Source organism: Alexandromys fortis, unplaced genomic scaffold (genome assembly GCF_014885135.2).
Source record: "Alexandromys fortis isolate MF-2015 unplaced genomic scaffold, M_Fortis_MF-2015_v1.1 scaffold_5, whole genome shotgun sequence".
NCBI classification, from domain to species: Eukaryota; Metazoa; Chordata; class Mammalia; order Rodentia; family Cricetidae; genus Alexandromys; species Alexandromys fortis.
Window position 1 is genome coordinate 16,860,319 of NW_026067924.1, and position 26,745 is coordinate 16,887,063.

Genomic DNA, 26,745 nt, shown 5'->3' on the forward strand with positions numbered 1-26,745 from the left:
CGTGCCTTTTCTTTTTGCTTCTCAGTTTTTTATTTGAGACCTGACTTCCTAACTTTCTGCCTTCACCGGCCTTGTGCTGGGATTGCAGGCATTCGCCCCAGGGCTGGGTTCTATATGGTCCTAAAGATGGAGCTTCTTGCAGGTCTTCTGCCAACTGAGCTTGTAGCCCAGGCTGTCCTTAAGCTCACAGTGGTCCTCCTATCTCAGCGTCTCAAAAGCTGACATCACAGGCCTGAGCCACCTTGCCTGAACTCCCAGACTTCAAGTCACTAGCCCTTCTTCCAGTATCTATATCAGGTACCTCCCTCCTGGAAAGTTCCTTAACATCTCTGGACTGGCTCAGAAGGTAACCCTTTCACTGAAGATGTTCCTCTTCCTGGCCTCCATTAGCCATTCTGCCTTCCCAAGCCTAACCACTTTGCTAGAAATGTGTACTCTGTTTCCAAAATCCTACCTAGGTAAGGTTTTCTGGGACTGCTCCATGTAAAAGTTTCTGTACCATCCAGTGTTCTTAGTTCAGCGGGCAGATAATTGTCTTCAGTACTTTCTAGGTTACTGCAATGCATGCCTCATTCTCAGTGTCCTATGCCTGCCACCACAGGAATGTGTCCTCTGGTGAGGTGGCACAGTACCTGGAGCTGGTTCAGGCTCATCTGCCAATCTTTCATCTCAGGGAAATTTGTCTTCTGAGACTCTAACGTTAGCTTTTGTTGCTCTGATAAAACTCCATGACCCGAAGCAACGTAGGGGAGGAATGGGTTTGTTCCATCTTCTAGGTTATAGTTCGTGGTTGAGGGAAGTGGGATCTGAAATTCAAACTCGGGATGGCAGAGCCCGCTCCGAGTCAACCTGAGTACCTGGAAGGGTGCGGGAGATGGGGGAAAAGGTGGACGAAGGGAACTGAGACAGAGACACAGGATAGATTCGGGAGGGCTCTTGGCCAATAGCAAACAGCCCAGAGTTTATTTCAGAACCTGCTTCTATACTGATTAAGGACAGAAAGCAGAACAAAGAGCCATTCAGTCAGTTAACCACCTCCCTTCTCTGTCCTTGGAAGAATGAGCAAGTGGCTACTATCTATTGCTAACTGCTAGAAGCAAGCAGCTTCTTTTTTTCATCTGGATGTGCCTTTGGCTGGCAGTCAGCAGCCCGGATCTTAGTAGATAATGTGTTCTTTCTCATGGGCAAAATACTCTTTCCCATGGGCTTAATCAGAACATTCTCACAGCTCTCAAGGATACTGGAGCAGGCAGAGCAGGGAAGGCTGAACTCGAATGACTTTTAAATCTCAATGGCCTCCAGATGGAAACTGAGCCACTTGTGGGCCATCACAGACAGGCAGGCAGAAAGAAACTAAAGCAAAGACCATAGAAGGATCCTGTTTTCTGACTTACTCCAATTCTTTGTAACCAGCTTCCTTAGACAGCCTACAGCCAACTGGCCACGGTGGCAGTACCTAAAGTCAGCTTGGCTGCCCTACGCTAATGATAAATCAAGAAAATGCCCTTCAGGCCCATAGGATGGAGGCAGTTCCTCTATCGAGGTTCCCTTTTCTCAGTGGGACTGCAGTTGATGTCAAGGTGACAAAAACTAACCAGTAAACAGTGGCAGTCCCCTTTCCCAGCTCACTGTCAAAGTGGGCCCCTGCTGGGTGAATACACAGGGCTGCGACTGACAGCTTGATTCCATGGACGTTTGCAGTTCCATCGTGTGCTACTTCTTGGATGCATTTACCTTTATTCTCTGAATGCTTTTACTTCCTGCAGGGCTGAAATAAACTGAGGAATCATGGAAGGAATAAACTTCCTTCATTCACCAAAAACATGTGGGCTTTACCTATTAATGTTAATTATGTTAGGCTCAGCACCAAGGATCCAAAACTTAAAAAGATGAGAAATACCCAAAACTTCACTTCAAGGAATAAATTATTACTTTCCATGCTATGAAGATGACAGCAAACCCAATGGAAAGGGTGTTGCAGCTTACCTGAACCTCAAGTTTTGGAACTGTTAGGGAGGATAGTGTTCTAGAACCACAAGGAACAAACCTACTGATGTCCAGGTCCAGTGGAAGTGAAGAAAGGCCAGGCGCCCCTAATGAGGGCTGTGACAGACATACTGGCTTAAATAAGTCAGGTCAAAATTGCATCTAATGAATGACTGCGAAGGAGCTCGGAGAGCAGGCTCAGCAGTTGCTAGGATACCCAAGGCCGCTCATCATTAGCTCAAAAGTGAGAGCAAAGGAGCCTAGGTTCAGACAAAGGTAGGTTGGACTAAGGACTTGGTAGCACCCGAGTTGGGGCCCTCACAATATTAAGGGAACTTTCTATGCTGTGATGCAGTAGTGAGGTATGCTTCTCTTCCTTTTGCTCCTGAGACTAGTACATATCCAAATCGAAGTATTTGTCTTTTTATATCCAGGTATGAAGTGAAGGAATTTGCTAAACGCTACCCCAAATTGTGTCCTTTGCACTGCCGACTGAGGGTGTTTGAGAACCATTAAATTCAGGGTGGACTTGATTTGAATTTCCCTTAAATGAACAAAGGCAAATGTCTAAAAGTTACCACAATGTGGCTTTCTTTCAAATGTGCCCCAAGTACAGACTGTCTCAGCAGAGACTTACGATCAACTCCCTGCTCATATAGACTTGCTGCAAGTGATTTCCCAAGGGCATGCCCCAGATCCATTCCTTTCCACCAGCTTTCCACTATTTTCTTCCTCCTCCACTGAAAAAGAATATAGACTTTAAGATATCTCTGTAGTGTAGGTATTCATTCTCTTTGCTTTCACGCAATAGATGTGCACACTTTTCTTTGGTTCTCTGTTTATTGTCATCTACTTAATCGTGGCACACTCTGAGTAGAGAAGGAAAGTTTACCCTCCACAGGAATTCAGCTGAAATTCTTCTATCTTTAAACTGCAGCTGATGGAGGTGAATATAGATGAGGAAGGAGGCTTTCTTCTTAAGCCTTGCTACAGAGCAAGACTCCTCTCGTTCGCACATACACAAAATTAAGGGGGAAAAAGCCAAATAAGCGATCCCCAGGAGACCCAAACCCAAATGAAGAAACAAATGGATGCAATTGTATTACATTCTGGGACAAATAAAAACATTTATTTAATAATGTAGTAAGTAGTTCTTTCTCAGGACCATATTTTGATGGGTCTTTCAGTTTGGTTTCACCTCAGACAAGACTGAATTTATGTTGTGGCTTCAGTTTGGTCATTTTAATTTCCTCATCTTTAAAGAAAGGATGACAATAGATTTTGTCACACAATATTCTGTAGAGATTAATGGGGATGATTAGGGGAAATAGTTAGGCTTTATTAACATCTCATTAGTCAGGGGGCTGGAGAGATGGCTCAGAGGTTAAGAGCACTGCCTGTTCTTCCAAAAGTCCTGAGCAACCACATGGTTCAATTCCCAGCAACCACATGGTGGCTCACAACCATCTGTAGTGAGATCTGGCGCCCTCTTCTGGACTGTAGGAATACATGCAGACAGAATACTGAGAATACTGTATACATAATAAATTAAAGAAAAAAAGCTCATTAGGCTTAAGAGAAAGAGCATTTGAGTTTGGTTCTGACAATATTAAAATTACAGTTACTAATGGTTTAAAAAAAAAGAAAAAAAGCTCACTAGTCAGATAATAGCTGACATACATTTTTCAGAAGTAGTGTCCTAACATTTATTTGATATTCAACTAGTTTAAGCTGTTCATATACTTTATTTGCATATACCAGACTAGAGAATGTACAGAAAATGACTTTTTCCACCCAAATTTCTTTTTGAATAAACCTTCCTTAATTTAGTATTTGGTGCTCAGAAAGCTCAAACACAACTGCAAACTAAGTCACATTAAGACCCTCTTTGGTGTTTTCTCCTCCACAATCTATTTTCAATTATATCAGTAAAGTATATATTTAATATATTTATATACAAACCACACACACAAAATCTTAAAATCAAGAAATAAGTGCAATGAGGGTGAAGTAGAAGAAAATCATGTAAGTAACAAACCACTTAAGAAAACGGTAAAAAAACTTTTCTACTTTTCCAAGTGCGGGGTGGTTTTAAGACCAAGCCTGGTGATGAGGATTTTAATTTCAGCTACTCATGACATCTAAAGCAGTAAGACCCATTTAATTAGTGCTAAGTGGTGAAACCTGATGTCAAACGAAACAAAAAACCAAAACTCTGTATAAACAAAATAAAAAATGGGACCCAGTCAAGTGAAGCTGCGTTGGACTATGCCTCCTACATCTTCAGTAAACATCATCTCCTAACATGCAGAGCTCTGGGCCCTAAAACCTAACTGTAAAAGAAAAACAGATTAACTTTGAATAAAAGCTTATGTCTCAACTTTAGCAGTTATCAAGGGAATTTAAAGCACTATTACTACATCACAACACGGACAAGGCAGGGCAAATTTCCACTCTTCGTGGAATCTGAAATTTCAAAAGCAATGTTAGTGCCGCGAGTGTGTAGTTTTAGCACCATGACCGAGACAAAACTGAGCTCCTAGGCCTAAACAAGGTCAGTTACTGTTGCCAAACCAGCTCCTCTTTGAGAAAGTATGTGGCTCTGAAAAGAGCCTTTGGGTTACGAGCGAGAGGGCGCGCTCACTTGGAGCTGGTGTACTTGGTGACGGCCTTGGTGCCCTCGGACACGGCGTGCTTGGCCAGCTCCCCGGGCAGCAGCAGGCGCACGGCCGTCTGGATCTCCCGGGACGTGATGGTCGAGCGCTTGTTGTAATGCGCCAGGCGCGACGCCTCGCCCGCGATGCGCTCGAAGATGTCGTTGACGAACGAGTTCATGATGCCCATGGCCTTGGAAGAGATGCCGGTGTCGGGGTGGACCTGCTTCAGCACCTTGTACACGTACACCGAGTAGCTCTCCTTGCGGCTGCGCTTGCGCTTCTTACCGTCCTTCTTCTGGGCCTTAGTCACGGCCTTCTTGGAGCCCTTCTTCGGGGCGGGCGCGGACTTCACAGGCTCAGGCATGGCGACACAGTCTAGCAAAACTGCAACGGCGACTGGGCCGGGGCCTCCTTTTTTATGGGGCGTTATTCAAATGAGGATTAGAAAAGCACACGTCTAATTGGGTAATATATGGGAGACGTCATCGTAAGCATTGTCCAATAGAAATACGCGATGACACGCATGCTTCCCATTGGTCTAAATGAAAAGAAAAAGGCAGCCAATCGGAAGGGTTCTTTTTCGCGCCCAGAGAAAACTATAAGGCCCAAGCTCTTGCGACTTTCGCATACCCAGTTGCTAACAGCTGTTCTGTTTCCAAGATGTCAGGACGCGGCAAGCAGGGCGGCAAGGCTCGCGCCAAGGCCAAGACCCGCTCCTCCCGGGCCGGCCTGCAGTTCCCCGTGGGCCGCGTGCACCGCCTCCTCCGCAAGGGCAACTACGCCGAGCGGGTGGGCGCCGGCGCCCCGGTGTACCTGGCGGCCGTGCTGGAGTACCTGACGGCCGAGATCCTGGAGCTGGCTGGCAACGCGGCCCGCGACAACAAGAAGACGCGCATCATCCCGCGCCACCTGCAGCTGGCCATCCGCAACGACGAGGAGCTCAACAAGCTGCTGGGCCGCGTGACGATCGCGCAGGGCGGCGTCCTGCCCAACATCCAGGCGGTGCTGCTGCCCAAGAAGACCGAGAGCCACCACAAGGCCAAGGGGAAGTAACTTGACAACCATCAGAACTTTCAGAAACTTCAGACCCAAAGGCTCTTTTCAGAGCCCCCACAGTTTCAAAGAAAGAGTTGAACAAACTACAATAATGACCTCGGTCTTTTGGCGACCTCCAGTTACTAACAGTTTGAGACTATTGGTCAAATCAGTAGAGCCTCCCGGAATGTAATTAGGTAAATAAGGAAACCTAGAAAGCCAGGCGTATTTTCCCAGAACTACTAGCCAACACCAAGTATGCAGATTCAACATGGTGATAATGCTTTTTGTCTTAAAGTCTCCTAAAAATTTTGGAGGTCTTTATCCGTGCAGTTTAGATACTGGATGGACACCAAGATTCATAATTGTACCGATTATTGACAATTATGAATCTATATTCCTTTTTGCAATGTCAAACTTCACCTAGGTCTTAAGCAGCATTCTACCTGTTCAGAGTAAGCCTTTTCTTATTCCCATCCTGTTTATACACGTTTAGAATCCCCAATTGTTTTATGGAAAATGATCATTCAAGTTAAAAATCAAGTTTGAAATTAGTGCTTCACTGTGAATGTTCATTTGGAATTCAAAGCCTTAGCAATGACATAAAAACCCTCAAAATTCAATTAGGTTTTGATTTTGATGTGAATCTTTTCTGTAGAAGAAAAAAAAAACCTATCAAATTACTCACAGCCCGTGCCTTTCCAAAAATTGTTTCGGGCTCACTCTAAAAAAATTTAGGAGGCAAACAATCTGTATCTAATAAGTAATAATTATTTTGAAGGAAACTGGGTAGTACAATTTTTTTTTCTGTGCAAGATAAAAGAACAGTATTGACTTAAAGTGGAAAACCAATCGAGGGAACATATTAAAATGAACAGGGCGGGTCCTGGACAGTGATGTCAACAGAGCTACCAATAAGGTTCCCGTGCTAATTTTCCTGTGTGGGCCAATGAAAACGGGGCTCGCTCGCCTTATATATACGTACTCCGGCAACGGAGCATTAGGCTTTGCCAAAATTTCATCTTCTTTTTGTATAAGCTATGGCTCGTACTAAGCAGACCGCTCGCAAGTCCACCGGCGGCAAGGCCCCGCGCAAGCAGCTGGCCACCAAGGCCGCCCGCAAGAGCGCCCCGGCCACCGGCGGCGTGAAGAAGCCGCACCGCTACCGGCCCGGCACCGTGGCGCTGCGCGAGATCCGGCGCTACCAGAAGTCGACCGAGCTGCTGATCCGCAAGCTGCCGTTCCAGCGTCTGGTGCGCGAGATCGCGCAGGACTTCAAGACCGACCTGCGCTTCCAGAGCTCGGCCGTCATGGCGCTGCAGGAGGCCAGCGAGGCCTACCTGGTGGGTCTGTTTGAGGACACCAACCTGTGCGCCATCCACGCCAAGCGCGTCACCATCATGCCCAAGGACATCCAGCTGGCTCGCCGCATTCGCGGGGAGAGGGCTTAAATTTTCTCTGGTTGTGTTCTTCCCCAAAGGCTCTTTTCAGAGCCACCACATTTCTCACTAGAGAGGCTGATTGCACTAAGCATCCCAGGATATCAACTTGTATTGATGTAACATTGTACTACAGAATCTTCGGAAAGTAGACTTAAGTTTCCCTTAAGATTTAGTTAATAACATTCCGTGACACAGAAAGAGGCAGTTCCCCAGCGATTAAATCACTGATTTCTCTAACCCACAATTCTAGTGTTCCCAGCAGTGACACTGTAGCTCGAAACTTCCTAACTCACTAGGTTATCTGAAAGCTCATTGAATGGTACCAAGGGTGCAGAGTGTGTGTTTGAAGTAAATTAAACGAGATAGGCTGGTGCTTTGGTGGATATGCTCCATCCAGTATTTGACCGGTGCTTGTAGTGGGAAGGGGAATTGCAAGGCTTGTAGGTCCACGTTCTTGATCTGTGCAGCTGACTCACAGGTATGGAATGCGGCCTTGCAAAGGAGAAGAAAGAACTTCCTTGCACCAATGCCCAGCTTTTGGGGTCTGCAACTCTAGTTTCTACTTCCTGCTCTGTCGAAGAGGAATTCTGTCTGGTAACTAGATTTGGGAGAAAAGACGAGGGTGGGGGAATGCCAGGGACTTCTTTCTCAGGCCCTCCACTCTTTTAGTACTGATTTCTGAACCTATCTAGGAGAATAATACCAAAGTAAGCCAAGGTCACCAAAACTAGCTACCTTTCAAAATACCTCGCACAGGGTACTTAATATTTGACCCTAAGTATATTATTTAGATATAAGGATTAGTTAAAGCCAAAACAGTGAACATAGTTATTGGGAAACACTTGGTAGAAGTTTCCCTTTTCTTCAAAAGTTCATAAATGGAAGTTTCCCTAAGTTGTCGGGCCTGACATACCAGAACATCGTGCTCCCAGGAATTCCCACGAGGTTACGTTTTCCTGTGAGAAATTTACTCCTGCATTTACCATTCCACATATTAACTTCTCTTACCCTTAGGATAGCTGATAAGTTGTATGGTTGACTTTTCTGGGCTTGTTGCAAAACTTTTCTTTGTAAATAATTTTCCCTGTTAATGTCCCTTTGTCAGGTTAATTTAAAGGCCCAGGCACTGAACCTTAAAGTACAGGAAATTTTTATTATTTCAATTTTTCTGTTTTGAACTTTCATTAGAGAGAGAATCAGAGCCACGATTTCTTTTTCAGGAATTGAAATTGTGCTCCTAGGGCTCTTCCTATTTCATAGAATGCTTCTTGGTCTTAAAGTAGTTCTTGCAAGGTAAGGGGATTGTTGAACCTTTTCTGCAAGATACCAAAACCAGTCACTTACAAACTAGTAACTCCATAAGAAATACTCAACAAGGGACATGAGTGTGTATTGTTTTGTATGTGCAAACCACACTTCAAAATGTACTTAGACAAATTGCCTGGTTAAGGTTTAATGTGACTTTCCCCCCCCCCCCCCAAGAGTTCTCAACTTGTTGACACATTTTAAAGGCAATGTCACCGACACTGAAGATAAGAGGAGTAGGTGGGTGGGAGAAAACTCAGTTGCTGTGAAAGATAGGACCGGGCCAAACAGCTCGAATCTTGGGAACCAAACAGGACTCTTGCCTTTCCTGTCTTCCTGTGAGAAAACCATCCTCAGTCATTCTTCCTCTTATTTGTAAGTGTGAAGAAGAGGCGGTCTGGGTGCTTTCCACTTGCAGAGAGAGGGGACGGGAGCGAGGTCTGCACAGCACTTTCCTACCTCTGCACACTGCAAATTAATACAGAGCAAAAACCCTGCTTCTTGGATGATTTCGAAATGAAGAAAACATGGATCACTTCTCACCGGAAATGTGGCAAGTCTGAGAGAAACAAAGGGATTGAAAGCAGCACACGACTTGGGTTTGAATCCCTCTTACTGAAATATTTATATATGGAGCAGAGACAAGAAGTACGGTTGGCAATTGGCGGCAAACCGCATGTAAGCTCCAGCAACCCTGCAGCCACTGCAGGCATCCACTGTTCAGGTGTTTAGCTCCCATTAGGAAGAAAGCGCTTTGCACACCACACGTCAGAAATAACTCGATCAGAACTGAGAGTCCCAAACCCATCAGCCACGAGATTATTGTATCCTTGATGTGAGCGAAGCAGGCTGGGAGCCTGACTCCAAAGCCAGGGTGGCCCGCTAGCAGTGGGTAGCTCCAAATATGACGGGGCTGAAGAGATTTTCCCATAGGTCTCTATGAACTCTGGAGTTCCAGTGCTTTCCTGAAAATTCTGATAAAGTTCTCTGGTAAATATTGAATAAATGTTGGTGGCACAAAATGTTCCCTATCAGATAAAAAAAAAAACCTGTTTATAAAAAAGTCTGATCTTATTGTCTTTTGTATCTGGCAAATCTGACCACATTAAAAGAGAAGGGCCTGGCTAAAGCCCGTGCTAAACGCCCCTGCAAAGACCTACAAAACACACAGGATCATCACCTAGCCTGCCATCTGTCTGGCGCAGCAGGGCAGCACAAATTTCTGTATAGGCTGCTGTTTGTATGAATAATTTCGGGGTTTCTTTACACCTTGAACCGTGTAACTTTGTAACTAGTAAAGGAATGCCAATCGCTAGCCAAGTGTCCCGAGTTAAATCTCAATGCCCTCGGGGTTTGTAAACACAGGAAGTTGCTGGTTCACCATTTTGAATGTTTTCGCGCCAAACCCGCAACAGTTGCGAGAAAGGCAGTATGAACTGTAGTTTCTAACGCAGTTTCCTGGGATAGAACTGTTGGGGCCCTTCTTGCGTGCGATCAAGTGTGAGAAGTGTGGATGACTCCAGGAATTAGTAATTTCTTGTCAATTTTCCTTTCAAGGTTTTCATTAAATTTGTACCGCCAAATGGCTCCTTTTTCTAAGCAAAAAAAACCATACTTTGATATTTTTCAAAGAACTTTTTTTGTGATCATAATTCCTGGGATTTGCTAGAGTAATTGTTACGTCAAAATTGAAAATTGTACATTTAGAAGAAAATGTAGGCGACGAGTTCCCTTCTAGTACTGGGTTTCAACGCGGACCAATCCCTTGTCTGGTTCTATGATGTCAGCAGTTTGCTGTCCAATCCAGCAGCGAGAGTCGTTATATAAACGCAGGAATTTTCGAGCAGCTCATTCGTTCCATTCTCATCTCCTAAGATGGCTCGCACAAAGCAGACTGCTCGCAAGTCCACCGGCGGCAAGGCCCCGCGCAAGCAGCTGGCCACCAAGGCCGCCCGCAAGAGCGCCCCGGCCACCGGCGGCGTGAAGAAGCCGCACCGCTACCGGCCCGGCACCGTGGCACTGCGCGAGATCCGGCGCTACCAGAAGTCGACCGAGCTGCTGATCCGCAAGCTGCCGTTCCAGCGTCTGGTGCGCGAGATCGCGCAGGACTTCAAGACGGACCTGCGCTTCCAGAGCTCGGCCGTCATGGCGCTGCAGGAGGCCTGCGAGGCCTACCTGGTGGGGCTGTTTGAGGACACCAACCTGTGCGCCATCCACGCCAAGCGCGTCACCATCATGCCCAAGGACATCCAGCTGGCCCGCCGCATCCGCGGGGAGAGGGCGTAAAGTTCCTGGTTGTCTTCCTTCTGCAAAAGGCTCTTTTCAGAGCCCCTCCCTTATCACCAAAAAGTAGCTGCTAAACCTGATTCACAAGAATTTATGAACTCATGCTATTGACCTAGGCTTAACCTAGTCCCTCACCATGAGTTGCTTCACATTGAGGCTTTAATAGCTTAAAACAAGATAATGTGGTTATCTCGTGAGCACCTTAGACGTACAATTCCATTACTGTAAATCCCATCCTCTGTCCCCTTTGGAAACGTAAGCGTTTCTAATCCTTTCTGGTCCCATGTTTGCACATACGAGTATTTGCAAAAATGCAATATCAAAAGTATGTCCTTTGACTCCATCCTTTGAAAATGCTATTAGCTAATGTATAATACCGTCCACCCGTTATTCTGCATTCCAGTGTTCCCAAGATCTGGGATTTTAGTAGTTGAAATTATTGGCTTATAACTATCCTATTCATTTTTTTTTTTCCTTTCAAGCAATGCTTCACTGTAGACCAGGCTTTCCTGTAACTATTGCTAATTTTGAACTCTGGCAACCTGGCCTGTTGGTGTTTAACTAGCCTGGTGCTAGGTGAAGAAGTGAAGTTTTAAGTTTTCAAAGTAACATACCATCTTTGACATTTTTTTTCTTTAAATGATATTTTTTGTGGTTAAAGAGGTTCCTACTTTGAGAGTCATACAATTTACTATGTAAGTTTGGCTATTTTGTACACACCATTCTCAGATCATTTCTAGCAAAAATATATCTTGGCGTCTCTTGCGTCCTTGTTTATGTCTGGTATTAAGTATTGGTAAGGCAGTTTTAATTAATTTATTTTTTTTTTAGATAAATTCTCAGGAAAGTTATTGTTCAATGTTGGAATCACCTGAAGATGTAGCAACAAAAGACTGTAATCTTGCCTCAGCTGCATTTGTAGGTTTATCTGCATGCCCAGGTAAACCTGGATCAAGACTGTAACTGTCAAAAGAAACTGCATTTTTCTTTTTAAAATAAAACAACAGCATCCTTTGTTATTTTACATCTAAATCCATCTGATGATGTCAAAAATTACTAACTACAGAACTCTGCTCATCTTCCCCACCTATAGTCTCTCCCCATAAAAAGCTTCACTTTTTCCCATAGAGCAAACTTCTCCACACCTTTTCCCTTTACCTTGTTTTATTCTTCTCAAATTCTTTGAAATTTGAATATAACTGTTGGCCCCTTAACAATATTCTAATATATTTTCCTGTTTGGCACCTGAACTTGCCAAAAAAAAAAAAAAAAACACAAACAAAACCAAACCTATATTGGCATTGACTCTTTACTTAAGAGCATGCCTGTTTGCTCTGTGTTTTCAACTTCTCACTGGCAGTCTCATCCGAATGCATTTGAGGGCTGGAGGGCCACCCTCATAATTTTCTGACTATTGTAGAATTTTCCTAATGTAAATTATCTTTTGTATTTTCTGTCTTTAAATATCACCAGGAAGTGACAGTAGCCCCGTCAGATTCACATCTAATTTATTCTTACTCGGAATTAATTAGGTTAGCCCCTGAAGTCTGATTTGTTTTTGAATGTTTGAGTTACTTTTTAAAGCTTTGTGTATGAGGTTTCGCCTACCTGTATGTATATGTATATATATATATGTATATCATGTATATACACCATATCACACACACACACATATATGTTCAGTACTTACATGCCTGATATCGGAAGAATCTATAAGGAAGCCCGAGATCCCTGGGGTCAGCGTTAGACAGTTGAGTGCCCATGGGTACTGGGAAACAAATGCAGATTTGCCTGCTAATCCATTTCCACAACTCCTAAAGTCAATGATGTCTAATCTTCCTAATTAAAAAAAAAAAAACTTTCACAATTGAAAACTTGCATTCTCCATTGAAGATACCAATGTGTGGAAGGCACCAGGAGTCTGAGCCATTTCAAAGAGAAAGATCTCCCGTGGTGAATTTCTGTCTGTAGCCCATCCAGTACCTGTGTTATTTACTACAGTCTCAAACAAAGTTTGTACTCAAACCAAAACATCTAATTTTTTTTTACTCTTGCAAAAATTAAAGGCAGGACTTGTGGACAAATCCTCTTAAATAATGTTCCTTGTCTACTTCGTATAAGTTTACAACAATACTCAAGTAACTATGTGGATGCCTTCTCCTTGGTGGATTCTTCATGAACACTGGAGGGATTTTTAAAAATATCTTTGCTCAGTTGAGTGTGATTCAAAAAAGCACACACAGGTATGTGAACCCGAAGGCTGTTCTCCTTTGGAACTCCAAATTGCCAATTTCTGTGCCATTATTTTCAGCAGTAAGTAAAAATTTGGGGACTAACAAACACAATTCGGGATTGTAACCTTCAGTCGCGGCGGCCAGAGGGCGGCGGATTGGACACTCCACCAATCACAGCCCAGCTCTGCCTTATATAAGCCCGGAGCCTGAGCAAAGGAGCATTGCAAAATTTGCTCTTTGAGTTAGGTTTTCTTAACTTTGCTAGCATCTTATATTCTCGCCATGTCCGAAACTGCTCCCGCCGAGACGGCTGCACCAGCGCCTGTGGAGAAGTCTCCCGCCAAGAAGAAGACGACAAAAAAGGCTGGCGCTGCTAAGCGCAAGGCCACCGGCCCGCCGGTGTCCGAGCTCATAACTAAGGCTGTGTCTGCTTCCAAGGAGCGCAGCGGCGTGTCCCTGGCCGCGCTCAAGAAGGCTCTGGCTGCCGGTGGCTACGATGTGGAGAAGAACAACAGCCGCATCAAGCTGGGGCTCAAGAGCCTGGTGAGCAAGGGCACCCTGGTGCAGACCAAGGGCACCGGCGCCTCCGGCTCCTTCAAGCTCAACAAGAAGGCGGCTGCCGGGGAGGCCAAGCCCAAAGCCAAGAAGGCCGGGGCTGCCAAGGCCAAGAAACCTGCAGGCACCACCCCGAAAAAGCCCAAGAAGGCTGCGGGGGCCAAGAAGACCGTGAAGAAAACTCCAAAGAAAGCAAAGAAGCCTGCGGCGGCTGGAGTAAAGAAAGTGGCCAAGAGCCCTAGGAAGGCCAAGGCTGCAGCTAAGCCTAAAAAGGCAGCTAAGAGCCCGGCGAAGCCCAAGGCTGTGAAGCCAAAAGCAGCTAAGCCTAAAGTTGCCAAGCCAAAGACAGCTAAGCCTAAAGCTGCTAAGGCGAAGAAGGCTGTTTCCAAAAAGAAGTAGGTTTGCTTCTGACAGCACCAAAGCCCCAAAGGCTCTTTTCAGAGCCACCCAGAGAGCTCGGTGAATGTAGCTGTACACTGTTTTTAAATGGTCTGGTCTTTGTTGAGTCGAGGCATCTGGCCGCAATTGTTGGCTCAACCGCTAACGTTAGAAATACTGGCAGAGATGAAGTGATAAATACTTACACCGTTCAGGTACTGACGGCTACTTGGTTAAACTTTCTGGGGAGTGGGCGGCAATGTGCACACCACGGATGGTGTTCCCACTTCCCCCACCCCCCCACTTGTCCCTAAGCTTGCACCAAGTCTGTGAAAACATTGTTAGGAATGCAGTTTTCCACAGTTAACATGTATTGCAGGTGAAGCTTTCACAATTTAAAGTAACGCTGGGCGCGAAAAGAGACAAGAGTTTATTGGCTGAAGATAACAATCTAAGCCAAACCGCATCATGGTTTTCTTCTAATCTTAACTTGATTGGACAGTTAGTCTGTGACGTTTGCAGATACATGTTACTTGTTTAAATTGCCAATGCGATTTGAACACTTTTTTTTTTTTTTTTTAAAGTTCCCGTTCTTCGCAGTACTTCAGCCCGCGAAGTCCGCGCCCGATTGGAAGTCATTCCCTATGAAGGCGGTGACCAGGTCGCAGGACTTTAGAAGCCAGCCCCAAGGAGAGTTACTCATTGCAGGTTTACACGTGCTGAAGGAGCTACACCCAGTACCGGCATCTCTTCCAACGCCCCATGCCAAACACGCCGCGTCCGACTGCAGCAAAACTGTCCAAGTCATTTACACTTTTTTTTTTCTTTTTCTTTTTGAGACAATGTATGACAGCCTTGACTGTCCCGACCTAGTTCCGTAGAGGAGACTGACCTCGAACTCAGATCAGTCCGCTTCTGCCCCGGAGTGATGGGATTAAAGGCGGAGTGACGGGATTAAAGGCGTGCACCACCACCACCACCCGGTCCTCATTTACACATTTTATGCAATGGTACTGGGCTCTGCCATTGGTGGTACACAGACATTGAAGTTCCTTGAGAACAGTCCTTTTGTTGTTTTAAAAGTTTAATAATGTGGCTGGTGTGACCCCAAAACTGGCGTTTTGTCTTATTTATTTAACATTAGGTCGGTTTTAGGCGTTAGAGATTGTGTGTTTTCAGTTTTAAGGCTGGATTGCTGTCAACATTTCAGTGACCCATTGTTAACTGTTTCAGGCTTCCCACCTGGGAGGGCAGTCAAGAATGCTTAAGTAAATAGTCTTTAAGGGAACGACTTTCAAGTCACGTTTTCTTTAGCAATGTAAGTATTGGGAATGCGGATTCTTGGTCGCTGCAGGCTTAATCTCCGCGAAATGCCTGAATGTTCACGAAGAAGTTAAATTATACTCAGTCAAGGCCTCCCACAGTAGGAATTAGAATTGGCTTTCAGTGTAAACACTATGCTGGCAATTCGAATTTTTCTGTTGATTTGTATATCTGATCTATACAGAGCAAAGTAACTGGAATTTCTGTTGTCATGTTTTCTTCCTTCCTTCCTTCCTTCCTTCCTTCCTTCCTTCATTTCTTTATTATTTATTTACTTTTTTCGAGACAGGGTTTCTCTGTGGCTTTGGAGCCTGTCCTGGAACTAGTTCTTGTAGGCCAGGCTGGCCTCGAACTCACAGAGATCCGCCTGCCTCTGTCTCCCGAGTGCTGACCATACTTTTTAATGAAGTTCCTACGATGAAACTGCTAGCTTCATTTTGCTGCCTGTTTTATTTGCCTTCTAATGTTTTGTCCCTCTAGAAGTTTATTTTGTGATTACTTATTATTTTTCAGGTATGATCACAACCTAGCTCACATTGATTGCCACCAGAAAGCAGTTCTTACTGAACCTCAGCGCTGGGATAGCAGTGCTTTAGAATGTGGGCGACATCCTGCCTGTTTGTCATTAATTCCACAGTGTTAGAATTTCCCTTCATCCACAATGGAGATTTGTCTTTTAAGATTAGCTCTTTGGCGCCGGGCGGTGGTGGCACACGTCCTTAATCCCAGCACTTGGAAGGCAGATGCAGGCAGATCTCTGTGAGGAGTTCTAGGTCAACAAGAGCTAGTTCCAGGACAGGCTCCAAAGCCATAGAGAAACCCTGTAAGATTAGCTCTTTGTTTCATTTCTCTATTTTCTCTTCTGCAATGTGGGGACAAAATTCTAAGCAATAAAGCAGTATTTCTGAATGTGATGCCTCCTTGCCTTAAGCAAAGACCAGGAGTGTCCCCTACCCCCATTTCAGGACTTCATTCTTGAGGGATGTTAAATGACCACTTTGAGTACGTTGTAGATTAAACATCTTAGGTTCTCAATATGCTTTTATATGTATTTTCAACAAATAGAAAATTAGGCATTAAGTGACTAATTGGTAGGACAATATATTTTTGAAGTTGATTGACAAAGGTTTTTCAGAAGTTTGCTAGAGAGACAAATAGGTAGGCAAACAGATCTTGCTTCATCTTTGCCTCTGAATTCTTTTTTGTATTTCTTCTTTTGTATCTCTTCATAGGGACGCTACTTTATTTATTTGTTTGGTAGTTTAAAAGGGAACACTGGAAGGTCTTGTGAATTTATAGATATTTTTACTGCTTTGACTTCCTTGTCACTTTAAATATTTAAATTTTTAATCTTATATTGATTCCTATATGCAAAACTGAAGTATAGTTTGCAGGGAGGTTTTTCCTTCACTCTAGGATCCTGGCAGTGACCCTCTAGCAATGATGACGTAGAACAGAGATGACAACACTAGGCCTCAGACAGGACAGCGGCCCAGAGCAGAAGGGGATAGAAGACAGGGTTGATGAGAATCTTGACATTTTCGTTATTAATTGTATTTATTTACAAGCTGAAGAAATGGAAACCAAGGACGCTGAGTGGTAAATGTGGTTATACCAAGACGCCAGCCGCCGGCGTAGAAGGGCAAGAACAGCAGGAGAGGAAAGGGAACACTGATTTAGGTGGGGTTCTTCTTGCTGCCGGCCGTGCAGAAGGCACAGAGCCCACGGCCCCAGACCTGGAAAGGAGAAGATGGCAGCATTAGTGGAGGAGTCGTCAGCCAGAGCCCACGTCCCCCTCAGTACCCACACCTACCTGCATCCCTGCTGCCGCCACTCCCAGCCCTGGCATTTTCTGGCCCTTGGCACAACTGTTACAAGGCATTTAGGTTCACGTTCACTGCTTTTTAACTTTGCTGTATTACAGAAGAAATGAAACGGAAATTGGTTAAGGAAAATGGATTTACGTATAGCTTGACCCCAATCAGGGAAAGAACTTATTCTCCAGTGTGCCTGTGGCAATCTTATATTTTATAGGAGTTAACTAGAAAAGGACCTACTATAGAAAAGTAAGACAGGTTTACGGGGCTTTTTCCCGGGGTGAACACTATTAAGCTGGAGGCACAAAACTGACCCCCTCTCCCAGTTACATAGCCCAGGCTTGCTGTGAATGCTCCTCAATCCCGCTATCTAGGACCAACTGCAAAGCAGTGAAATCCTGACTTTTCTAGGGATGATCCTGTGGGTTAGGAGGGAGTGGGCTGGACAGAGAGGAACTTGCAGTTGGGAATGGCTTTAAGACAATCTCTGCCGTCATGCTTGGCCACTGTCTACCCATTGCTCTTCTATGTCAGCCACTGGGAGTAGGGCTGTGCTTTGCCAGGGTGGGGTATGATCTGCACAAAGTATGTTAACAGGCGTCACTTCCAGACCCAGGTCTCATGTGCTGGGTTACTTCAGGACTGAGTTGAACAGCGACTCTGGGAACTATTATTCCAGAGGGATAAATTCTAGTGCTGCAACACGCTGTGCCCTACACTGAGACTCAGCTCAGAGAGACACAGGAGAGAGTAAGTCAGAAGACAGAGTGAAACACGGAGGACAAAGGGACAGGGAAACCCCAAGGAGAGGGGAGAGGAAAGGGGCAGACTATGGGACACAAAGGAAATGGAGCAGCCCAGGCTTCCTAGTTGGGTCAGGAGAGGCTTCTGCTTCTCTGAAGCCTATTGTGATGAAGGCCAGACAGAGCTAGGATGCCTGCAGTGTGCCCTCCCACGCTACCCTTGAGACCAGCAATTCTAAACGCTTGGATTTCTCAGCTGCACAAAAGGCTTGTTGCACTAGATCGTGTTCCTTTCTGCTTCTTTGGGGCCCAAGTGCACATCAGGAGTTGTTCTTGAGGATGAACTTGTACCAACGTGGGAGCCCACATGTGACTCAGTTTCCATCTGGAGTCATTTCTGACTTAAAGAAGTCATTTGAGTTCAAGCTTGCCTGCTTTGTTTTTTTTTTTTTTCCATGAACCTTGAGGGCTATGAGTAACGTCTGTATTAGCTCTTAGAGCATTGTTGCCCAGATGAAAGAACACATTTTTTTTTCTATTAAGATTTGGGCTGGTGCATGACAGGCAGAGCACTCCTCGTTAGAGAATAGAAGCTGCTTAGCTGAATGAGTTAATGCACCTGTTTGAGCTGCCTCCCAAGGACAGTGCAGGGAGGTGGTTAGCTGACTGGACTGCTCTTTGTTTTGCCTTTTGCCTGTAGTATGTACACTCAGAAACTGAGAAATAAACTCGGGGCTGTTTGGTGTTGGCGTTTAGTCCTCCCAGTCTATCCTACGTTTCAGCCTTCATTTCTCTCAGTCTAACATTTCCTCAGCCTCTGTGCCCCCTCCCAGGGTACCCCCAGATGATTTCTGCCGGAGGGCTCTGACGCACCAGCCCATGTCTCAGCATTTCCTCAAAGCTTGTGGAACTGAGGTTAGTTGAATTTGGTACCTCTGGGGCTCTGGACTTAAGGACACATCAAGATCCAGGGAGGGATGCATGACATTTGGAACCCAGGATGAATTATTCTGCAACAACTGAAAACATATTCTCTGATTCCTCTGACTAGAATGTTTTCGCCATCATATTTGCCCTCATACTTCATATATCATTTAAAACATGTTGTGTAGTAAAAAAAAAAAAAAAAGGAGAATTGTTCTTACCCAGAAAGATAATTGTAGAAAATCCCATTGGGTCAGGTTGAACTGCTACTGCTGCACAGACAGGCCACTAGAATGCCAAAGAGAGGGCGCGGGAATAGGAGAGTGACAGCTGTCTCTCTTACATCTGGATGCCACTCTTGGGGACAGGGAGAAAAGGCTGGCCTTTTTATTTTAAGACTTTGGGTGCAGAACTGCACCCTCATCAAACTTGGAACTTCTGGCCCGAGTTGTTGAAAAGCTCCTAAAACACAGCACAGACCTTTTTCACCGTTCATGGTCTACTATTCAAGCTCTTCCTATTGCCCTCTATGTCTTGTCCAAAAAAGGTATTTCGACTCCAGCCTTTACATTTGCATTCAAACAGAAAAAATATAAAGAATGAACCAAAAAAGAGTGCTCTTGCTCTGGGGTGCTGGAGAGATGGCTCTGTAGTTTAGAACAGATACTTGCTTTTGCAGGGGAACCAAGTTCAGTTTCTTGCTTGTACTCCAGGCAGCAACCACTCGCCTGTAACTCCAGCTCCAGAGGGATCTGATGACCCTGGCTGCCAAGGATTCGTACACGCATGCCTTTGCAAACACACACACACACACACACACACACACACACACACACACACACAATTTAAAGGTTTTTTTTTTTTTCCTATGTGCATTGTCTCTGTAAGCCTGTATGTGAACCATGTGTGTGCAGTGCCTGTAGAAGCCAGAAGGTGGAGTCAGATCCTTTTGAACTGGAGTTGAAGAAGGTGGTGAGGCTTTTGGGGACTGAGCCAGGGATTGCTGCAAGAATAGCAAGTGCTTTTAACTATGGAGACGGTTCTCCAGCCATCAAATACTTTTTGAAATGTAAGGTCTCTGACCTTGCCAACTATCTCAAGGCTGGAAGTCAGACACACTGCCTCACGTGGCTGCAAGACAGGCCAGGAAGCAGATGAATAAGAAGGATAGACAGGAACGGTGACTCAACAGAAGGCTGGATGCCTGGTCGGGGATGAGTGGATGGATGGATGCGTGGATTGCTGGCTGGTGGCTGGATAATGGATGACAGGTACTGTTTGACTTTGGTTTGGTTTGATTTACAAATGTCCCTACAATGGGAATTTGCTGCCAGTTTGGTGATATGGGAGACAGTCTGACCTTTAGCATACAGGACCTTTTTGGCAAGCCCTTAGGTCACTGTAGGCAATGGCCTTGGAAGTGATCAAAGTACTGTGCAAAGCCCTAAGTTAAATCTGAAGAAAGGCTTATTGTTATTGCAGAGTGAGTCACCCTCCATTGAAGCCCCTCTCTTGGAAGAAGCGATCTTTTCAGGGATTCTCAGCGTTTGTCATGCGTCTGTCACTATCTTTAGACTTTTGGTATCCAATATGGTAAGCTAGTCAAAACTCTGTCCTTCAATAGGAGCCTGTTCTTCAGTAGGAGCCCGCTTTAGGTATTTTGTAGAATTTGATGAAGATTGACAAAGGGAGCTGGAAATACGAGTGGGTAGTGCAGAAGCCCTAGGAGTGGCCAAGCGACCACGTTCACAAAGTGGAGCCTTCCCAGCATGCCTCTTACCTCTTGTTTTCCACTTCTCTTTCCTCCTTAGGACCTGCCTCAAAGCTTACATGCTCAAGTTCAGGAAGCCTGTGTAAGACTTTAAGACAATTCTGAAGCCATTTCTGACAATTCTGAACCCTCTCAGCCTCCGTGCCATAGTGTTTCCCCTCCTCCCCTGCTTGTACTCAGTTCCTCAACAATTACCCACACGCGTATGTTTTGATTCAGTCCCCTGGGAAAGGGGGTCAAAATGACCTCTTACCTCATCTGATCTGGCAACAGCTCTCCAGCCAATTATTGGTAATAGCCCTTTTGAATAAGCCAATTATAATGGTCAAAGAACAATCCCCTTTGCTTCTGTGGCCTTCTCCTGTAGCTTCCCGAATGCTGGGGGACCCTGTCATGACAGAATTAATAAAATCCTCATGCTTTTGCATCGGCTGTGGTGTGTGAGGTGGTCTCTGGGGGTGTTTGGACGCTAGAGTCTAATACCTGCATCTCCACGTAAGGAACCCTTCCTTACTTTTGTGTCAGCCATTGCCACTTTCCGATGTCCCTGCTCATCTGGGGCCACATCCACTTTAGTCCTCAGGCCGCCAGATGCGAAAGGATGTGACTGTGAGATTCCACTGCTGACCTGTGAACCTGCCTCTAAGGGCATGGTCAAGAAACACTGAAATGAGGAACATAAAAGTTAGAAATACTGGGAGATGGAGGGACTTTTATTTTTATTATTTTTTTTAACAGCCTTATTACTTACAGTGGTTTGAGTGAATGAGAGATGTCCCCTGTTGTCACCAGCATTTGAACACTTGGTTCCCAGTTGCTGATGCTGTTTGGAGAGCTTTAGAAATGAAGCGTTGATGGAGAAAGTTGTCACGGGGAGGCCAGGTTTGACAGTCTCAGGCCTAGCTCCATTTACAGTTTGCTGCTAGCTTCATTCTCGTGGTGAGATTTGAACTCACAACCTTCAGCTTCCAGCCCCAGTGGCCACACCTGGTCTCTGCCATTATCGACTCTCTTTGGGGTCGTATTTCAAAATAAACGTTCTTGTATAAGTTGAGTTGATCTTGGGGTTTCATTACAGCAGAAGAGAATTAGCTATTACTATAGCGTTATTGTTACATTGCATCTGGCTTGATTTCCCCAACTGTTAGCACCTGGGCTCCAATTGCCTTTTGTGATGTTACTTTTTGTTTGGTGTGTTTGAATCTTATCTGAGTTCTTCCTGAAGGGTTCAAAGCTTTTGCAAAATTTGGTCATGAGAGGACTTGAAACACCAAGAGCTCTTGTGACTGAGAATTGCTTTAGTTAGCATTTGACTTTTAGAATCAAAATGCTAAGGTATAAATTGTATAACAATAAAAAAGACCTTTTTGCAAAGCAAGGGCAGTCAGTACCTGGAAGCCTCTCTGGCTCCCGAGTGGCCCTGAGCAGAGCCAGCCAGGCTTTAACACCTGGCCTGTATATAGGGAGAGCACGCTCTTCTACAGGCCCTCCGGTGTTCGTGGGTTTTCACATTTTCAGCTATGGTATGAAATCTCACTCTGCCGGTGTCCCACCGGCTCCACTTTTCCTAATACTGTCCCTGCCACTGCTACTGCTGCCAACAAGATCCACTAAGTGGCTGTTTTTGTTTTTGTTTTTGTTTTTCCCCAAGACAGGGTTTCTCTGTAGCTTTGGAGCCTGTCCTGGAACTAGCTCTTGTGGACCAGGCTGGCCTCGAACTCACAGAGATGCTCCTGCATCTGCCTCCCGAGTGCTGGGATTAAAGGCGAGTGCCACCACTGCCCAGTAAGGTGGCTGTTTTCAATTCCAGCCTTTGCTCCCTTTGCGGCTTGTTGTGTGGCCACTCCTGCTAGGCAATAGGGTGGATCATGCCTCTAGGTCTCTCTTGTTACTATATTTTAAACTCTCTTGGCTCAGAAAGTGGGGTTGTCCCCAACCTACCTTGCTGTACTAGGAAGATCCAAGAGGCAGGTGGATCTCTGTGAGTTCGAGACCAGCCTGATCTACAAGAGCTAGTTCCAGGACAGGCACCAAAGCTACAGAGAAACCCTGTCCCGAAAAAACAAACAAACAAACAAACAAAATGTGTTTTTTTTTCATATAACATGTGACCACTGCCATTTTGACTGAGATCAGGTGACCTTACCACCAATTTAACTGAGAGCAAGATCAGCTGACCAAGTCTCACCATCTTTACTGAAGTATACCCTACCTGGTCCCCCTGTTTACTTACGTTATTGTCTGTAAATTCCTCTTGCTGATTCTATTGCATGTGTGTTTTGTGCAGCAGCATGCCTTTGGTGGGGCCACCAAGAGCATCCACTTTGCCCGATTCCTGTTCACTCTGTGTGTGTATGTTTATACATGTAACTTTAATACACCTATGTTTACTGTTAAATGTTATAATTGTCTGTTCATTGTATCTCATTACAGACTACAAATAAATCTTATGTCTTAAACTGGTATGTACTTTTAAGTCTCTTACAAAAAAAAAAAAACCGGTATATTTAATCCAACCCTGCTTTACCTGTTAAATTGAGAGCCAGTACAGTCAAGCTTGGACCCAGCTCTCCAGGCAGATTCTATACTGTAGTTATAACTTTTCTTTACCTGGTAAACAGCTCTCAACTGCTCGGAGATCTGAAGAAGATAGCATTTAAATATTTAATTATTAAAAGATTTTTCATAACAAAAAGAGACAGGTTGGTTCTTAGCAGCAGTACTTTACATCCTCCAAAGAAGACAGAAGACAAATGGGCACACAACAATGTCCATCTGCAATGTGCTTCAACTGACAAGCACTGAACACTGGGAAAAACTGCCTTTCATTTAAGCCGAAGATCACCAATGGAAAGAATTGCTGGAATTGACAGCCTCGCATCTCAGGTCAAGGTAGGCCTGTCTTCCTACAGATTTCTTAGCCCACAGGATCTTCTGGAGTCTGCCAGGCCCTGCACTAAACAGCCAAAGGCAAATACGACCCTCAGTGACCATGGAGGACCATGAGGAGTAGCGCTAGGTGCCAACCAAGTAAGTTATCTGTTATTTTTTAAATCAATAACTTAAGTAAAATTTTATCCTTCTCAAAGATCTCTGATGCAGTTTGACAGCTGAGAGGTTTTGTCAGTTTAAAAGAACAACCTCACCAAACAAATTTCAGTAAACTACAAATACAAGTTATTAAGGTGTGTACCTGCAAGTTATAAGGGTGTGAGGACAAATACAAGTTATCAAATTTCTCTCTCACTCATAGTCTTAAAAATAATTTCATTATACAAAAAAATATCTGTCACAGTCATTCTGATATAAATATACTGCTGTTTAAATTTTCACAAACCCAAAGAATTTTTTTGAGTTCCAGGGAGCTGAATTAAAGGATCTACATTAAACAGTCAGATACATCCCTGTCAATTCCTTGGTCCTAATTTTTTTTTTTTACCTAAACTTAATTTTGTCCTCTGTTCTGCCAATACCTTAAACATGTGTAAGAGACATTAAACATTTCTATACCACAAATACCAGACAAGAACAGAGACCAGCTACCCCAGAATGTGATCAGCACCCTGCTTTCTCAAGTTCCCCCCCACCCCCAAGTTGACGCCCACATATAAGCAGGAAGCATTCTTGAGAATCTGCCGCCCCAATTCCTTTAACTTGTTGTGCCTAACCTCCTGCCTTTTTATTATAAAAGAAATGGGACTGTAATGGTTTGTCCTGTCCCTTTAAGAGTCAAGCCCCGCCCACTCACTTCTCCACCTGCACTGCAGAGGCAGGCAAACCTTCCTTCCTGCTTGCAGCCAGAGTCTCTTCCCTCTCCATCTCTCTCTTGAAGAGGCAGCTTCTGCCTCACTCCCTTTCCCCCACTTCTCTTCTACCCCCTCCTTTCTCCTCTCTCTCTCTGTTCTTCCCCGTTTTTATTTAAGCCATTACAAGTTCACCAAAAACTGACTTTCCTGCTGCTTCAAGTCAAAATGCATCCTGGAAGTGACTGATGTTTTCCACGGATCCACATAAAACAGAACATGCACACAATATATTACCTTTTTTTTATGAAAAAAAAATTTTTTTTAAAAGTTTTTCTTTGTGTGTATGTGTCTGTCTGTCTGTCTGACTGTGTTCATGTGCATGAGAGTGAGGAAAATGGCCTCTGATCCCCTGGTTCTTGCGACTGAAATTGGGTCCTGCACCAGAACTTTATGTGCCCTTCATCACGGACCATCTCTCCAGTCCTTGTTATTTGGTCTTTGAGACTAGCAGGCAGTCTGTGAACCATAATCTGCCTGTCTCAGTGTTAGGATTTAAACAAAATGCTGCATGTCCCCCAGTGGCGGCAGGCAGTGTGCAGCGGGTCCCGAGACCATGTTGGGCCATGAATTCAGTCAGTCCCAGTCAGGGAGCCCCCGAGGGACAGCGGGTCCTAGGCAGGGAGCCAAGTGGTGGGTGAGAGACAGAGATGGATAGGCACGCCATACAGAGTGAGGTCAGATATTTATTTAGTGGATTCTGGAAGGAAAAGGGGGAAGGGAAAGAAGAGAAGAGGGGAGAGGGAGAGAGGGGGTTGGGGGGGTAAGAAGAGCCATGGCAGTCTCTTTGAGAGAGAGGTGCAAAGTAAAGACTCGGGCTGGAAGCTGAAGATCAGCTTGCCTTGGTGGCTGGGGGAGGGAGTGGACAGGGCTTATTTCTTAAAGGGACAAGACAGCAGGATAGACCATCACACTCAGTCTTCTGATTTGTTTATTCTTATTTATTATCAATTTATTTACATGAATAAAAATTTTACTCTTATAGTTTCTTCCCCTTCCCCTTATCTTGACCACTTTCTATGTCAACATTTTCACTTAAAAATTTTGTTGAGTTTCCATTATTTTGACTATATAGATTGTTTTCTGGTCTAAATAAAGTATATATGCTGATTAAATTTCCTCTCTGTGGTGGTTTGAATGAGAATGGCTCCTATAGGTTCCCATATTCCATGGCTAAGACCCTATTCACTATTCTGGGAAGAATTAGGAGATTGACCTTGTTGGAGGAGCGTGTCACTGAGGGTGAGCTTTGAGGATTCAAAAGCCCAAGCCAGGCCCAGTCTTTGTGTCTTTCTCTGCTTACTCCCTCCCCCTCCTGTTGGATTAGATGTAAGTGAGCTCTCAGCTAAAGGTCCTTGTCTGCCTGCCCCCTGCCATGCTTCCCACCATGATGGTCACGGACTCACCTTCTGAAACTGTGAGCAATTCACCAAATAAATGCTTTCTTTGATGTGTTGCCTTGGTCGCAGAGTCTTTGCACAGCAATAGAACAGCGACTAAGACACTCCAAGAGAAAGGTGAAAAGCATATATTAAAGGGGGCAGCATAGTGGAACAATAATGTGCATGAATGACAATCGCAGGAGCCAGCCATGATAAGCTAAATAGAAACAGATCACCTGTTAGGATTAATGAGTCTTGGCCTTCAGTAGCTTTTCCCTCCTAGAACCTTCTAATGTAAGTTACTAGAAGCTGTGCCTAGTTAGAGGATCAGAGGATCACCTGTTGACCATTAACTGCAGTGTATTTATGTCTACATGGTGTTACTAAAGATGGGCTTTCTGAACCAGTGTTTGGGAGCTGCGTGTGTCGTCTGTCTCTGCATCTGTGTCTTCAACCTCCAGCCCCTTTCCCGAAGCTCGCGAACTGGGTGCCAGCGCACAGAGCGCAGACACAGGGGCGCGGAATCAGCCAAACGAAGTTCTTTTTTTTTTTTTTTTTTTTTTTTTTCTGAGACAGCGTTTCTCTGTGGTTTTGGAGCCTGTCCTGGAACTAGCTCTTGTAGACCAGGCTGGTCTCGAACTCACAGAGATCCCCCTGTCTCTGCCTCCCAAGTGCTGAAATTAAAGGCGTGCGCCACCACTGCCCGGCCTGCCTCTGCCTCCCCGAGTGCTGGGATTAAAGGCATGTGCCACTATGCCTGGCTTTGTTATAATTCTGTTATGAAAAACAAATATGCTTTTAGTTTGTAAGTTATAGGCAAAACAACTTAAGATATTTAAAGGCTATATAAGTTCTTAGTAAATAGAGCATATGTAATTTAATACAGACAGAAGGGCCTCGGCATCAAGAGACAGCTAATGTTTAGACACAAATGGGAAACAGTAAATAGAATTCATCACGGGACACACTCAAACATTAACTACTCACACACCCAAGCTGGGGATACCCTTATTCTGTACTGAAGAAATGATATCATCTGGGCATGGTGGCGCAGGCCTCTAATTCCTATGCTCAGCAGTCTGAACAGGAGAATCATAAGATGAA

The 26,745-nt window shown here is 44.8% G+C and overlaps 4 protein-coding genes across 4 annotated transcripts; 3 read left to right on the forward strand and 1 right to left on the reverse strand.

The window, feature by feature from the left end:
* Positions 1 to 4,595: 4,595 nt before the first annotated feature.
* LOC126501808 (histone H2B type 1-C/E/F/G/I-like) lies at positions 4,596 to 5,022 on the reverse strand. Its single transcript, XM_050142664.1, has one exon. The coding sequence runs from the start codon at positions 5,005 to 5,007 to the stop codon at positions 4,627 to 4,629; it is 381 nt and encodes a 126-aa protein (XP_049998621.1). The 5' UTR covers positions 5,008 to 5,022; the 3' UTR covers positions 4,596 to 4,626.
* A 243-nt stretch (positions 5,023 to 5,265) lies between these two features.
* LOC126501795 (histone H2A type 1-E) lies at positions 5,266 to 5,754 on the forward strand. The gene has a single exon (XM_050142649.1). The coding sequence runs from the start codon at positions 5,304 to 5,306 to the stop codon at positions 5,694 to 5,696; it is 393 nt and encodes a 130-aa protein (XP_049998606.1). The 5' UTR covers positions 5,266 to 5,303; the 3' UTR covers positions 5,697 to 5,754.
* Positions 5,755 to 5,894: 140 nt separating this feature from the next.
* On the forward strand, positions 5,895 to 7,353 carry LOC126501790 (histone H3). Its single transcript, XM_050142643.1, has one exon. It carries the CDS (start codon positions 6,719 to 6,721, stop codon positions 7,127 to 7,129), a length of 411 nt encoding a protein of 136 aa, XP_049998600.1. The 5' UTR covers positions 5,895 to 6,718; the 3' UTR covers positions 7,130 to 7,353.
* Positions 7,354 to 13,187: 5,834 nt separating this feature from the next.
* H1-5 (H1.5 linker histone, cluster member) lies at positions 13,188 to 14,983 on the forward strand. The gene is made up of 2 exons (XM_050142629.1): positions 13,188 to 13,895; positions 14,463 to 14,983. Exons 1-2 carry the CDS (start codon positions 13,228 to 13,230, stop codon positions 14,524 to 14,526), a joined length of 732 nt encoding a protein of 243 aa, XP_049998586.1. The 5' UTR covers positions 13,188 to 13,227; the 3' UTR covers positions 14,527 to 14,983.
* The last annotated feature ends 11,762 nt before the right edge of the window (positions 14,984 to 26,745 follow it).